The 16133-nt window shown below is 35.8% G+C and overlaps 2 protein-coding genes across 5 annotated transcripts in view; one reads left to right on the forward strand and one right to left on the reverse strand.

Annotated features, from left to right (window-relative positions):
* LOC126281359 (integral membrane protein DGCR2/IDD-like) overlaps positions 1-8424 on the reverse strand; it is an 844874-nt gene extending 836450 nt beyond the window's left edge. For 2 of the 3 annotated variants that reach the window (XM_049980267.1, XM_049980268.1), the window contains exon 1: positions 8117-8389. In XM_049980267.1, the coding sequence (XP_049836224.1) occupies positions 8117-8171 (55 nt within the window). In that variant the 5' untranslated portion in view covers positions 8172-8389. Of the gene's footprint in view, positions 1-8116 lie in introns of all 3 variants that reach the window. The other variant, XM_049980269.1, reaches the window with a different exon arrangement.
* A 161-nt stretch (positions 8425-8585) lies between these two features.
* LOC126281360 (chromatin assembly factor 1 subunit A-like) overlaps positions 8586-16133 on the forward strand; it is a 90099-nt gene continuing 82551 nt past the window's right edge. Inside the window, exons 1-3 of one of the 2 annotated variants that reach the window (XM_049980272.1) lie at positions 8586-8659; positions 8933-9015; positions 11820-11873. In XM_049980272.1, the coding sequence (XP_049836229.1) occupies positions 8994-9015; positions 11820-11873 (76 nt within the window). In that variant the 5' untranslated portion in view covers positions 8586-8659; positions 8933-8993. Of the gene's footprint in view, positions 8731-8932; positions 9016-11819; positions 11874-16133 lie in introns of both variants that reach the window. The other variant, XM_049980270.1, reaches the window with a different exon arrangement.

Consider the following 16133-nt stretch of genomic DNA (forward strand, 5'->3'; position numbering starts at 1 on the left):
TGTAGAAATGTTGGAAACACGTGAGGCAATACTGACCCTACGGCTTATCTTAGCAGAAAGATTAAGGAAAGGCAAACCAACATTTCTAGCATTCGTAGACTTAGAGAAAGCTTTTGACAATGTTGACTGGAATACTCTCTTTCAAATTCTAAAGGTGGTGAGGGTAAAATACAGGGAGCAAGAGGCTATTTACAATTTGTACAGAAAACCAGATGGCAGTTATAGGAATCGAGGGACATGAAAGGGAAGCAGTGGTTGGGAAGGGAGTGAGACAGGGTTGTAGCCTGTCCCCGATGTTACTCAATCTGTATATAGAGCAAGCAGTAAAGGAAACAAAAGAAAAATTTGGAGTAGGTATTAAGAGGGTATTAAGAAATAAAAACGTTGAGGTTCGCCGATCACATAGTAATGCTGTCAGAGACAGCAAAGGACTTGGAAGAGCAGTTGAACGGAATGGATTGTGTCTTGAAAGGAGGATGTAAGATGACCATCAACAAAAGCAAAATGAGGATAATGGAATGTAGGCGAAGTAAGTCGGGTGATGCTGAGGGAATTAGATTAGGAAATGAGACACTTAAAGTAGTAAAGGAGTTTTGCTATTTGGGGAGCAAAATAACTGATGATGGTCGAAGTAGAGAAGATATAAAATATAGACTGGCAATGGCAAGGAAATCGTTTCTGAAGAAAAGAAATTTGTTAACATCGAGTATAGATTTAAGTGTCAGGAAGTCATTTCTGAAAGTATTTGTATGGAGTGCAGACATGTATGGAAGTGAAACATGGACGATAACTAGTTTGGACAAGAAGAGAATAGAAGCTTTCGAAATGTGGTGCTACAAAAGAATGCTGAAAATTAGATGGGTAGATCACATAACTAATGAGGTAGTATTGAATTGGATTGGGGAGAAGAGAAGTTTGTGGCACAACTTGACCAGGAGAAGGGATCGGTTGGTAGGACATGTTCTGAGGCATCAAGGGATCACCAATTCAGCATTGGAGGTCAGCGTGGAGGGTAAAAAACGTAGAGGGAGACCAAGAGATGAATACACTAAGCAGATTCAGAAGGATGTAGGTTGCAGTAAGTGCTGGGAGATAAAGAAGCTTGCATAGATAGAGTAGCATGGAGAGCCGCATCAAACCAGCAGAACGTGTGGACCGAGAAGCCGTCAGAGACACACTCAGAAACCTGGACTCACTATTATCATCAATTCGATGTGCAACAGGTGCTTCAGTGACCAAAAGACCATTAATAAAGAACTCACAGAAGGTGGGCTGAGCTCATGGCGCGCCTTGCGGCGATTATAGTTGACATCTGTACATCAGCAATGCCGTTGGCAGTGATATCGGTCACCATCGGCCAGGAGTCTCATTGATTGGTGTAGAATTGTCTTAAGTGATGAGTCTTGCTACGAAATGATCCCCTGTGCAACCAAAGACGTGTCTGGAGATGCCCTGGACAGTGGTGGGAGACCAAACTGACTGTCACCTACCACATGGCATGACAGCCGGGCATGATGATCTGGGATGCCATTTCGTTTCATGGCAAGATGTCTTTGGTTGTTACCCGAGGTATCCTCATAGCATAGCGGTACAATGACATTCCGTGCCCCACTTCGTTGCCCTTCTCGCAAGGGATCCTAGTTTCTACACTTTAGTAAAGTAATGCCTACCCCCACGTGACGAGAGTTTCTGCTGTTTGTCTTTGTGCTTGCCAAACCCTACCTTGGCCAGAAAGGTCGCTGTATCTCTCCCCAACTGTGAATGTTGGGAGCATTATGAACAGGGCCATCCAACCAGGTAAGATCTAACGCTTCAGTTGAATAGAATTTGGCACGATATCCCTCATGGGGACATCCAACAACTCTATCAACCAATGCCAAGCCGAGTAACTGCTTCCATAAGAACCAGATGTGGACCAATGCGTTATTGACATGGTCAGTTTGTGAAGTTCTCTCTCTTGAATGAATCACGTAATTTTTCTGAAACCGTCATTATTGTTTGTCTACACAAATCACATCTACCGATTTCTATACAATTTGGATAATTAATTCATGGTGTGTCTTTTCTTTTTTCTTAGAATACATTCACCTTCCCCGAATTAGATGAAATTAAGCCTATATTTTGCCCCAGTCTCTGCTCAAGTAACCTGTACCAATCCTGCACATATTCGTCTAGTAGTTTTCGAGACTAGTGTGTTCAATTAGACAGCCATGTGTGGTTTTATATAAAATTTTAAATTACGAAATATTTTTTCCATGGTCAGATTTTAATGAAATAAAGACTGTACAGCGAATGCAGACATTTGCCAGCAGGGGAACAGTGACTGTCAGAAATGAAAATTCTATAGCAGCCACAAATTACATGTATTTTTTCTTTATTTTTACATGTTTCACTCAACCAAACCGAACACCTTCAGCAATTATGTAGCTGAGGGCCATACATTGCTAATATCAGGCTGTGAAATATGTAAACATAAATAAAAAACCATGTTTGACTAGTGGCTGGCCTACAATTTTAATATTGAAGCCTGTATGTCATCCCAAGCTATGCTGAAGTTACCTGTCGAAGTCCTACGAAAATTCGTCTAATAGCTTTGGAGAATAGCGTGTTCATACAAACAAACAGACAGACAGACAGACACAGTGGTTTTACAGTTTTATTATTAAAATAGATAAAACACATATAGATCTGTTATATGTTATTTTGCTCATATAATGATTGGGTTTGTTGGTCGTGGGCGATTTATTTAAAGGAAAACCTGAAGCAACTTGTGTTTCAATGCTTGTTTGAACACAAGGAGCTTTCGTTGAATAGATAATGGCAGCTCTCCTGCTTCTGTGTGTAACCTTAGTTTGAGGAGATCCTGAAAGTCTCTGCGCCTTGTGACCGGTCTGATGCCCTCTTCATGTGCCAATGTCATACTGATGCATAAAATGAGCACCATAATCCAGACAAGAGGGCACAAAAGGTTTTTAATATTGAACAGCCACGACCTGTTGCTCCTCCTTCCTCACCCCAATTACTTCCTGTCACACACTTAATGACATCAAATAATTTATGAGCTCTTCTTTTTTAAGTATCTTACGTGTATCAGTCGAGTCAGAATCTTATCTCTTATCATACAGTAGGCCCATGAAGCTACAAAACAGTTAAAACAATATCTCTCAGCCAAACTGTCCCTCAGCAAAGGATCAATCATGATTAAAATCAACACACGCAGTTTTCTCAGTGTCGTAAGTGTCAATTTTATCTGATGAGACGATGATCTTGGGTATAGATGTAGAGAAGAAAATGGATTAGTAGTCCACACAAAATAACAGTTTGCAGGCCTGTTTGCTACAGACAACATACTATTTTTTGAAATTTGAATAAAATCAAGCTTCAAGCAGCTCCTTGTGGGAAGGAGGCTATAGAACACATATTCATGCAGCTGACACATTATATTGTGTCTGTATGTAATGTTTTATTAAATACTCCTTATACATGAATGCCTCTTTTATGGCTATCTCTAGCAGGATTAAGTTATTAAGAGCGGAGTATCTTATGACTCCACATTTGAAGCTATTTTTTAGCTTCATAGATTCCAGAGTCCAGATACAATTTAGTTGATCATCTCCGTTCTGGAGACTTCCCTACACTGATGACTGAGGTACAGACCATATATCCATGGTCAAAATTATTTTTCAGTGGGGTAAGAAACATTGAATTATTTTTCAAGTTACAGTATGAAACATATTTGACAGCAATTTATTCCACATTTATGTGGTACAGAGATTTACCAAATAAAATTTTATATTTTTATATGAAAATATCAATGAATAGCTTGTTTGGCTGTACTTTCATCGCATCAGCCTGAACTTTCAAAAACAGAACATTGTATTGTAGCGTGAACCAAGCTGAATAGTGTAGTAATATGATGTCACTCGAAACAGAGTTGCCACACTGATGATTCTTATAACAACAGCTATATTCAGTTTATATTAGTTTTATCAGTGGAGAGAAAACTCCCTAAATGCAAATGATATCACAATAGCCTCAAAAGATTAAAGTGTCAACAACAAATATTTTGTGATATCTCCAAACAAATGTGTAATTTGCGGAAAATAGTAATAAATCTTGTTCAGTTTCTATTTTCACTAACAGACTGCAACTGAAATGTCAAAATAGATGATAAAGACTTTTCTGATGACAATCACTAATTTTTTGGCAACAAGAAGTGCAATTTTTCGATTGCATAATCAATAAGCATGTAATCTATATCCAGACTGAAACAGAGAGGATTGATAATCCAAGAAAAGCATAAACTCTAGAAGACAATTACATTATGGTACACTTGTCACACTCTTTGCCAGCAATGTCTGGATTGTTTCAGCTGACATCAATATAAATAAATTACCAATAATACAATATGAAGCGACTTATAAAGAAGCAGAAGACTCACTGAACCACTGAGTAACAGTATGGGAAAAGTGACAGACTATTTAAACGTAACACTTTCGGTTTCCTGTAACAGTCACAATAGAAAGATAAAGAGTGAGAAAAAGTGTCAAGTATTAATGTTTAGAGAGAAGAAGAGAAAGATAAATTATTGAAGAGAGAAAAAGAAAGGATGATGAACTAATAGCAATACAAAGAAAAGATTGAGAATGTATCTGGTATTAGTTCTAGAACACCCTCAAAGACATCTCCAAAGAAGTTTTTATTTTGCCGATTATTCCATATATATTCCATATATATATATATATATATATATATATATATATATATATATATATATATATATATATATATATATATATATATATATATATATATTCAGTATATTTCTCTTTCCTGAGGGAATGTCGCAAAAATGTAATATTAGAATCAAATACTACCTCTACAAATACTCTAAGAGCTTGACATTAATACAGACAGGAGTCAAATACATGGGTATACATGTATTCAGAAACCTGTCAAAGAATATTAAATATCTTCTACATAATGTGACAGAGTTTAAGAGAAGATCTTTGTTGAGCACCTCTGTCTACTCCGTTACAAGATATCTTCACAAAAACTCTTAAAATTAATGTTCTAGCTCATTTTTGATTAATATTAGGTTTGTCATATAATTATATTTAATGATAAGTCACTTCATTGTACTGAATGCAAAATAATTTGTGGATCCTTGACTTACTTCCACGTCCTAGAAACCCCATTTCCATGGAATCTATGGAATATGGAGAATGTAATAAAAATTATAAAATTTATTGGAAAGAGCAGAAAAAGGGTTAGGTGAACAAAAATGAAGAGAAAAGAAAGAGTATGCAGAATCCGTAGCAATAACACAAAGTCTTTCCGTCTTGATTCATTTTCTGTTAATTTTGTTCCTGCAGTATTTTAGTTTGTTTTAGATTCTCCTGATTTGTCAGTAAGCTGTTAGCACAGAAGTGTGGTTAATTTAGCCTGATGAATAGACATTACACTACTACATCAGTGTCCAATGATTAACCAAAATTATTTTCAAAACTCAATTACATCTCTTTAATGATTACTTGGCATATGCTTATGACCACTTGTATTACTAGAATTTGAGTTCTTACTATAAAGTATAGGTTTCATTTCTTAAAATAGTTGTGTTTTGATGGCAGGTCTAAATGTATAAACAGAAATTACTGTGCAGGGTAGACAGCAGGATTTTTTTTTTTGGCAACAGATGTGATGCAGTTTTCCTTCCAAAAAAAAATATTTTTTTAACTCCACTGTAGGAAACAATTCTTGAAGACTCCTTCAATAAGAATCACTAAGATTCATTATTCCTGATCACATTGTAGGGAACTTGCTTATACAATTTTGTGTCTTCTATTCAGGCTACTTACCATTTGTTTTTCATACAATACAATCGAGAAACACAGCTTTTTGTTGATTCCCAACTCATTCAGCGAGAATCTTATGCAGAACATTAGTGATGGATTTGTCAATGTTGTTACACTCATAATAATAATTAAAAAAAATTCAGTCTAGTTGATGGAAACTAAAGTTCTTAGCCTTTGTTCCTTTCAGTTTTTCTTTACCCACTTTCAAAGACCATACATCGAGAGTTTTCTTTAAGACCATTCTTTTTTGTACTTTGATGCTGTGCCTGATTTTTCCATCGACGATTACACAGAATCATAAAAGAATCACGCTTATCTGGCCGCTTCCGACCACAAGCTCGTTATACGAAGTCATTCAGTAAATGCACGCATTAATAATGTGAAAATACTGTCGAAGACCAAGAGTATAGCTCCACAAACTCTAAACATGTGAGTGTTTCTTCAATATCGCATGTAATAAGAATTTTTAAATAGAAGAAGTGTGTAACGATGTGATGAACCACCAGGCCGAAGCGTGAAATATGAAGACGTGAATGTAAAATTTCACTTGCCAGTAGTTTCTATAGACAAACGTCGATTACCGAAACTTCCACTGCCAGTTTATTACATCATTCTAAAGACTTATGCGTCATGTACTTTAATTACTTCCCTTTTGTGTGCTGGTAATCAAAACAATTTCCATGGGCTATTTAAGCTTATATGAACATTCTTTGTTTCTGACTGGTCATTTATCTTGAATACCTTTAAAACCAGTTATTAAAAAGTTACCTTCGTAATTGTAATACGTTTTAAGAGATGATAGTTCTCATATGTAGGCGTAAGTCTTCATGCTTTGGCCTGTTACCACAGGGCTTTAAAAGCTATCGCGACTTGAAGTCGATAACATCGTGACAGACACAATAAAAATGCCTTTATGCAGGTCGAGGTAATAGCATACTTCCTCCAAGAACAATTTCTTTGAAAGAAACTGATTCACAATTATTTAGATCTCACTAGGAATTTGTTCAGATAATCCATGAATGCTGGCAAGTGGACAAAAAAAGTTAAAAGTTATCACACAACATGCAAAATGATGGGTCGCTCAAAAACTGATATGTCTGGTACCCAATAATCGAAAGCTACTGCTTTCGATTTCTCGCTATCGTTTCTACTCGAAAGTTTTCCCGATCTAATACACTTCGCGCGAAAATTAAAAAGTTGTTAAAATATATTGAATGTGGTTATAATTGCAACTTTAGAGAGATATGATAAAATATGTGACAAATAAGAGCGTGTTCTGCAAGGACTTTTACACTGTCTCACTGGTTAACGTCCGGCGGATATAGTCTACTGGTATTAAATGTCTAAGCTGATTCATAGCAGAATTGTTGAGTATTGATACAAACGGTAGAATAATTTCGCAAGCTAAATACATATCTGCATGACAAACTACTTAGATAAGAAAATTAGTATTAAATCTCGTAAATTAGCGAAATGAGAATCGTAATGTTTATAAAAATGAAAAAAAAAAAAAAACAGTCTTGATCGCGCGACCCACACACACACACACACACACACACACACACACAAACACACATACACACACACACACAAACACACACACAGTTATCAAAAAAAGATGACCGGTTTCAATCTATTTCAGACAGTACACAAATACAAAAGAAATGTGACACTATTAACAAAAGCTTAAAATCTGTGCGATCGAGAAATTGTAATTTTGTAACGAATGATTCATTTCTAACATATTTCGTGCATAGGTTAATTAATATGTTTTTGTAGAGTGTGTGTTCTGGTTTGAAAAATGTGCATGAAAGCAGTGCTATAGTGCATTAAACTATTACGTTGCGTCGTACGGTAACAAGTTCTGTTGTAACTCACATATACCAAAACACGACCAGGAAGTTGTGCGATTGCTTCGTGACGGTTTTTTTATGAAATCACATGCAGTCATTACATGCTCTGTGATTGTAGTTAAAAGCCCACGAATAGCATACATAGAAGGCGCGCTTTTTGTCAGAGGGGAAGTTTAAGTTCGCGGAAGTTTTTGAATATATAATGTAATATTATCAAAAAAATAAAAGTTAGACGGCTTTAATCAGTGATAAATGATTTTTTTATGTAAATGTACATAGCGGCGTTGTAATCACATGCACTTCAAAGACTGGCAGCATTTTAAAACTTTTGTGTTACTCGTAGCGGTAATATGCGTAAGATTATGGAAGTATGTAAAGAAAAAGCTACAAAGAAAGAAAAAAACTTACCTAAGAAGCTAAACAAAACTGATATGTTTAGGAGAAAAAACTTTAAACGTGACATCTTCGAGTCTTATAACAAAAGCTTTCATTCGTTTTTCTATCACAGCAAAATTATTTTCATCGCGTTTTATAGAAGCATTTCGTTTCACATGGTTTTTAGGACAATAAATACCAGCTGACAACTGTACGATCAGCTGACAAAAGTACTACAGCCCCGCCTCCAACGCGTGTTCTGTGTAGGACTGCGACAAACCAAGCTACATTGCGCTACTTATAAAGTACGCAACCTCCTGTCTGAATCACTGACGAAAGAGCGCAGCTGTGGCGATAGATCGAGCCAGCGTGCTTGTGATGTGTCAACATAAATATTATCACATTGAAAAGAAATAGAAAATTACTATCTAGAGCTACAAAACACAGTTAAAAATTAAACTACATATTAATGTTAGTGATATTATTACCGTAAGATCAGTTTGTTTTTCAAAGCACGAATTTGAGTAATGTTGTCAGCTGAATTTTCCCGCGCGAAATAGTTGACAGCAACACAAGGTGCGCGTTTAAGTAATTGTCTGTAACATCAGTGTTAAACGCTATTTTGTTGTTTAGTCACCGTGGAACATGTATGTATCTCGAAATTTCGCCAGACTATATGTAATAACAGTAACCTTACGATATACTCAAACATTTTATCAAGAAAATTTGAGAACATGAGTAAATAAAAACTTATATTGCGTGTGCTCGTCTCGTTGTTTAATATACAGAAATATTCCCTCATGTCTCGAGACTACTTTGTGTTAATCATGTAATGCATACTTGTTGCAGCCGCCCCAGAAGCTGTATTATTAACTGTTTAGTTGACCATATCAAAACCAGCACTTTGGAAATGAAGGATAATCAAGAAATAGGTACGTCACACGTTGTAATAAGGTTATGCAGTATGAAATGCGATCACATTCGTGTTTTTAAGGTTCACTTGTAAAACTCTTTCCGTCTTTAAATACCTGACAGAACAGCGAAATGTTTTGTACAGTCATTTTCCTACTGCTTACTTTGTAAACGATAAATAATTGATATGCATGAAATGCAGCAGTTACACGTAGTAACTGAGTGATGTGATTGTTACTTGTAATCATGCTGTGTGCTTACAACCACAGAGAGCAGAATGGGTACTTCTTAGGATTATAACTTGGAAATGTTTGCGTTTAGGTAGCATTCAGTGCACTAACAGCGTACGAGAATAATGTGCTTTGTGACATAAAGCTATTGCAAGAAGATTTCTATGAGTTAACCTTTTGTTCACTCTCACTATTCTTCTCCCCTGCCCAGTTTCTCCATTGAATCGAACAGGCATTTCATTTTCCAGGAAATAAATGTCTTTAATTTGGTATGATGATATTCTCCCACTGTTTAGCATAGTGAGGATTGAACACTGGTTGTTGCTTGTATTATCATGATATGGTATTGATATTTTCATCTTCTGTCATTTTGGGGTTAGGCTTAGGGCCTGTTTCAGTCTCATCATCTTATTCTGGTTTATCCAACCTTCTCATGCCTCATGGTTGATAATTCATTGCCACTTTAGAAAGTGTTTGTTGTGACACACAAAGTGCACATTCTTTCCATTTTTCTTTGTATCTGATTACCTTTTAAGTTATTGGTTGCATCCCTAATTCTTCATTTATTACTTCATTTCTAATTTTGTTCTGTGCTGCAGCATTTCACATCTCATAGAAAATTAATTTCTGATGCTTTTAGTTGCCATCAATCTTTGTTTCTGAGCATCTAAATTGCCACCTCGTGTAATAAAGTGGGAACTGTCATGATGTAATAGAATTTCAGTTGTTTGTCTTTCCTTCATTTAGCTTAAAATATTCCCTTACAATGTCACATGTTCAGTTGTAAGTATTAGTTTTTTCTCTGTATAGCCATATCGTATGATACGTCACATTCCAAATACTTGAAATTTGCTGTTTGTATGGTTCTGTTACTAAGTACTATTTTTGTTCATACTGGGTCAATACCTAGAAAGGTCATGGTTTTAGTTTTATCTGTGGATAGTCAAATTTTACTTAGTTTGTGTAATGTTGTTTGTAATTTATGTTTGCTGTCTTTGCATGATTAGGTTAGATTCAGTTTTCATTCCTAAGACCCAAAACTGAGAGATTCTCATTGGCATGGAACATGTCAGAAAGTGTAACACAAAAAACATAGATCATTTTAATGTGATACTCACTTCCCTGATCATTTGTCAGGAGATTGTCAAAATGTGAATATTTTACAGTAAACTGGAGCTGCTAATATTTACAGAATTAATACACTCTCAGAATGAATCATTGTTATCCACTTCCAATAAATTTCCTTTCACAGAATACCTAATTTTGACTGTTGTGACCAAGCACTGTCAAAACTGAAATGTAACAGACATTTTTACTTGATGTGGTCCAAAAATCCTTGTTAAGATATTGACCTATAGAGTTGGAATTGCTCACTAAAAAATCTTTCAAACTTTGTTTAACCTTTGCTTTGTCTGAAACTAAGTACTTAATAGTTGCTGTCAGTTTATTAAAGATGTGTGTTCCTTAGTATGGGACCCCTTTTTATACCAAGGTAGGCATACGTGATTTTAGGTTTTTATGTAGATCGTTCTTATTACTGTTATTGTTCCATGTACTGAGCTATTGGTTGGAAATAAACATTTTTATTTGCAGGAAATTTCATTACGGAATAAATATACTGAGAAGCAGTGGTCAGAATACCTAGTTCCTTGAACAAGTCCCTACATTATCATCTTGAGTTTACACCACAAATGAGCCCTATTACACACTTTTGCTCTCTAAAAACTTTTGCTTGGTTTAACGAGTTACCACAAAATATGATCCCATCATGACATAATAGAATGAAAGTAAGCAAAGTATGCATCTTATGTCATTCATATTGCAAATAGAGACTTGTTTGGACACTTCAGCAATTCTGTGGTATGACCATCCCAACTGAATTCATTATGGAGTTGTAATCAGAGAAATTTAACGTATCAGCGTCTTCTGTCTGCATGTTCTTGTATGTTTTACATATGCTGGAAAGAAATCTCTTATAGGTTCTGAACTGCATATAGTGGGTCTTTTCAGAGTTTAATGACTGTAAATTAAATTTAAACCATTCATTAATGTCAGTGAAATTTGATTAGCAGCTACCTGATGATACACGAGTAACATTATGTGTGGCATTGTTCTATGCCATTGCCATCATTTATATTTACACTATCCTCCATTATGTCTTCTGCAAAGAGGGATACCTGTGGGGTATTGCCATGAGACTTGTGAAAGTGTAAATAATTGTTTTTGGGCAAAGAAACAGGCATGTAAAAGTCCTCAGGCAATCAGTACTGATTTTTTATTTCAAGCTTTTATCAGAGTCGTGTGGTAGATAACTTTACTGTGCCAAATTATTCTTAAATATAAAAAGTTTCACGTCATTGTGTGTGAGAAAGTTCTAACAAAGAACAATTTATGTTAGTATCTGTAGGAAAGTTGCATTTTTCAATAAAAGGTTTTTTTAATGGAAAGTATACGTGCCATTATTTGCTATTTCTTGAATGTTAATTGTAGATTTCCTTCATTTAGGTCAGGAAGTTTAGATTTCCATTTGTTGAATGTTATGTATAAGATTGTAGTGATTGTTAAAATAATTTATTTTTTTATTTCTCCACCAGTGATAAATGATGATGATGATGGCTGTACCCCTCCAAGAAAAAAGCTGAAGCAGGGTGAGTAAACTGTGTTTTGGTTCTCTCCCTCTCTCTACATCTTTAACTACTTTATCATCTGTCTAAGTGACAGAAAAAGTGTAACTTTCTCAAAGTTTTCAAGTGCTAAGCCATCAAATATTATTTCAATGCCCCGTAAAATAGTTCCAACATTTGTACCATATGAAGAAATTAATTCTACAAAGAGAAATTATGATAACGATAACAGAAAATTTTTCATTGTTTATATGGTTAAATGATGACTTACAACAAAAGCTTTTCAAAAGTAGTGACTGTTGGGCAGGGGATTGTCTAAGGAGACCAAGGCTTGAATACAGTAGCCAGATTGAAGTGGGTCTAGGTTGCACTGGTTATGCAGAGCTGAAGAGGCTTGAGTGGGAGAGACTAGGGGGGAGAGCTACATCAACAATTCTTTGGCTGAACACAATAACACAAGTATCTTTCAAGTGAGATCTCGAAAAGTAGAGGAAGGCATTGAAATTAGTTGATCTATGACTGTGCCCGTGCACGTTCCAGAATTTTTTTACAGGTGAATGGTTGATATGATTTGAATAGGGAGATAAAAACAACAGCGGTCCTAGCCCGCTATTGCATGCACCGAAAGAGTGTTTATTCCATGGTTTCACTCTCTGTGATTGTAGTAAAGGCAACCAGTACCCTTGAAGAGTAATATTAGGTCCTTTATTAAGGAATTTGTGAACTGAATATTCTGTCTTTTAATCTTAAACAATTTGCATTCGAAGAGTAGGTGTTATGCAGTTTCATTACCCTGACCCCACAGCCAACACAGGTGAATTATCACTTATCCTCATTCTCGTATGTTTAAATATGCCTGTGAATAAATGGTGATACTGACAGAGAAGTCTGGAATTCAATGCTGAAGTGTTATAGGAATTTTCCAGAACATGAACTGACTTTTAAAATCTGCTTTTTAACTTCACCTGCCCTCCCCTTTTACTCCAATTAAACATTAGTTCAAATGTCAAACTGTTGATTTTATCAAAAACTGACATGTAAGTTGCGTCACAGCCAAAGAAAAACAAAACAGTACACTTGCTAAGACAGAAGTGAGATGTTCAAACTAACCTACTTCTTTTACATATGTTTTCAGCAAGCAGCCGTAAGGTGCCTGGCAACATGCACCACATACCTTTTCTAGTCATTACCCTTCCTGTTCCACAAGAGATAAATGGCTGTCTGCAAGTACCCATTGGAGCCCTTATCTTTGTGTTCCTTACACAAAATGTGTATTAACAGCAGTAGAACACATTCCCAAAATTCTCCCAATAAAACAAAGTTGAGCCTTCATCTCTCCTACTACCAACGTGACATGCCCGTCCCATTCTTATCACTTTGCAGTGTTACGTGTAGATATTTAATTGATGCGACTGCATAAAGCAGCACACTACTAAAGCTGTATACGAACATTGTGGGTTATTTTTCCTGCTCGTCTGCATTAACTTACATTTTTACATTTAAAGCTAGTTGCCACTCATCACACTAACCAGAAGGTTTGTCTAAATCATCTTGTATCCTTCTACAGTCACTCAACAACACCTTTCCCTACACCGCAGGGTCATCATTAAAGGGCAGCTCACCCTGCCGTTCAAATCATATATGAGTGATCTTATCACACTTCCTGGAGTCACTTCTAATGATACCCTTGTCTATGCTGAACACTCACCATTGAGTACAACATACTGGGTTCTATTAGTTCAAAGGTCTTCAGGCCACTTGTATGTCTGGGAACCTAGTCCATATGCTCATACCTGTGTCAAATGCTTTCTGGAAGTCTATGGAAGAGTATGGAATCTTCCTGTTGCCGCCCCCCACCCCCCATCTGTGATTTGTTGGATATCGTCTGAGTAAAGGGTAAGTGGAGTTTCACATGAGTGTTGCTTTCTAAATCAATTCTGATTTGTGGGCAGGGTCTTTTCTGTCTCAAGAAAGGCTTAGAAAATCAAAAAATTAACTATCTTCCTACAGAAGAACTTTCACAAAGTCAATTTAAAAGTTCCCATATGGTTGAGTCATGTGTAACTGTAATCCAGCTTTAAAGTTCAGACATGATTAACACCATAGTGTTGATTACAATTAAAATGGATTATTGTCTGAATTGTTTTTGCCCTATAATACCACCTGAATAGGGTGGTGTTCTTCCAGTAAACAAAAATCAAATAACTCTCCCTAAAGTAACGTTGTTCCTCTTTACACAGTTCCAGGCAATATCTGAATTTTGGGTAATTTTATTCAAATGGCTGTTTGTTCATGATAGTTGCATTCCCTTTAATCAGCTTCAGCATATTGATTTCTTTATTTTTCAATATGGCATAGTCAGTTAAAAATAGCACACACTCCATGTTAATGTTCTGTGTAAATTACATGTAAAATGAGAACAAATGTTAAAGCTTTATGCTTGAATATGTACTGTAATGGTAAATACTTTTCTTCTGGTGTTTTCGGCCTGTTTCTCATCTCTTTTGGTGAACTTAAAATTGGGTTGACCATACGCTACTCGTACTTGCAGGATAGAGCAGATGTTGGCAACACACTTCTATGTGAAGTCAAAAGCCACCAATTGGAGGATACTGTGTGGTAGCCAGTTTATGGCAGTTAGCTAGATAAGTCATCATATGGCTAACATGTGTTAATCACATTTTGTGGTCAGCCTTTCCTTCACATTCTGCTCTTGTTGCATATTGATGATTCTGAGCACATTTGCACCATACGTTGAAATGTTATTAATGACTTCAACCGGAATACAATTGTTGGTTGTGTTGACAAAATGATATGAATTTCTTGTATTTTGTGGACAGCTCTACTTCAGTTTCCAATTTTACTTCTTACAAGTGTTTCTTTTATTTATCTGCATGCCACTTTTGCCACACCTGTGTTGAGATATTAATGATTGTGCCACAAAGGCAGCATTATATAGTTATATACTAAACAGCCACAATAAAATAAAATAAACAGATAACATGTACTGCTTTAGGAAATACCTTACATTGTATTTGCAGGAATACTGTTTTTACGCAATAAGTGAAATCCATAGTAAAAATGATAGTAAATAACTTTTGTCTCACAGTGTTTAACTACATGTAATGAAAAACTGTATAAATATGTGAATGTACACAAACTGACAACATCCATACATTTTAAAATGTCTACGGATGGCGAAATAAATAAATAAATAATTGTGGTGACAGCCTGATCTGTGGCACTGTCCAAGAAATGGGTTAGATTGGAAGATTGAGAGTTGGTGAATGTGAAATCTAGGTTGTTGTGACACACACATCAGTAGTGTGGCCAGAGTTTTTGTTAAATTAAAAACTGGAAGTTTCATTTTCCATTGTTTACTGTTTACTTGTGGTGATAGTCCTGCTGTGTGTACATCAGTATTATAAATGCAAAACATGGCAGAAATTGAGAACTTGGTGTTAAGATATGTATTATGTGTTTCTCTATTTTGCCTCAGCAAACAGTGTGTTTCTCCAAAAATTCTCTTTGATTGCTCTCCAGAATCATTTTATGTTAAGGTAGCTGTTAAATACTTCATATTTCTCCAGTAACATAAATAAAAACATTGTTGCAGCATTGGTTGTACCATCCAAGGTTCCATCATCATTACTACCCACAACCTCTCACGACAGGTGACATAACACGTCAAGATTAGAACATGGATGTCCCCATGTAAAACAATTTCTTCATTTCCACCTATATTCAGGACCTAGTGCTTTACATAAATTTTCTAGGATTGCTCACACAAGTTTTTTCTTTGCAGTTGAACTGTGGATTCACTTTCAAAATCTTTTCTTAAAGAATTTACTTTATTTACTAGCAATTCATCAAGAACATTAACACATTTAATCACACTATGTGATCATGGAAGTAGTTGCCAGTGGGTAACTGATGAAAACAAATTTCTTTCAACAAATGGAAATTTTATTCCTAAAGACCTTTTCATTAAAAAAATTAAAAATTATAATCAGAAAACACCCTCTAAATATCAAGTTACAATTTATTCAGAGACAGAGATAACATTTTTTTGACGGTATGAGCTTTCGGGCTGAGAAGCTTGCCGCTCCATTTTAACGCGGCCGTAGTCACGACTGCTCACGACTACTTCTGAATGACTAAACTGGTGCAAATTTGGAAGCAGAGTACTTTAAACTAAAAATTTTAACAATTCACACAAACTTTGCACCTCGTAGGAGGGATGGAAATGGTACAAAACACTCGCACTAAAAATTTTACTTGCCA

The sequence above is a fragment of the Schistocerca gregaria genome, chromosome 7 (genome assembly GCF_023897955.1).
Source record: "Schistocerca gregaria isolate iqSchGreg1 chromosome 7, iqSchGreg1.2, whole genome shotgun sequence".
Taxonomy (NCBI): Eukaryota; Metazoa; Arthropoda; class Insecta; order Orthoptera; family Acrididae; genus Schistocerca; species Schistocerca gregaria.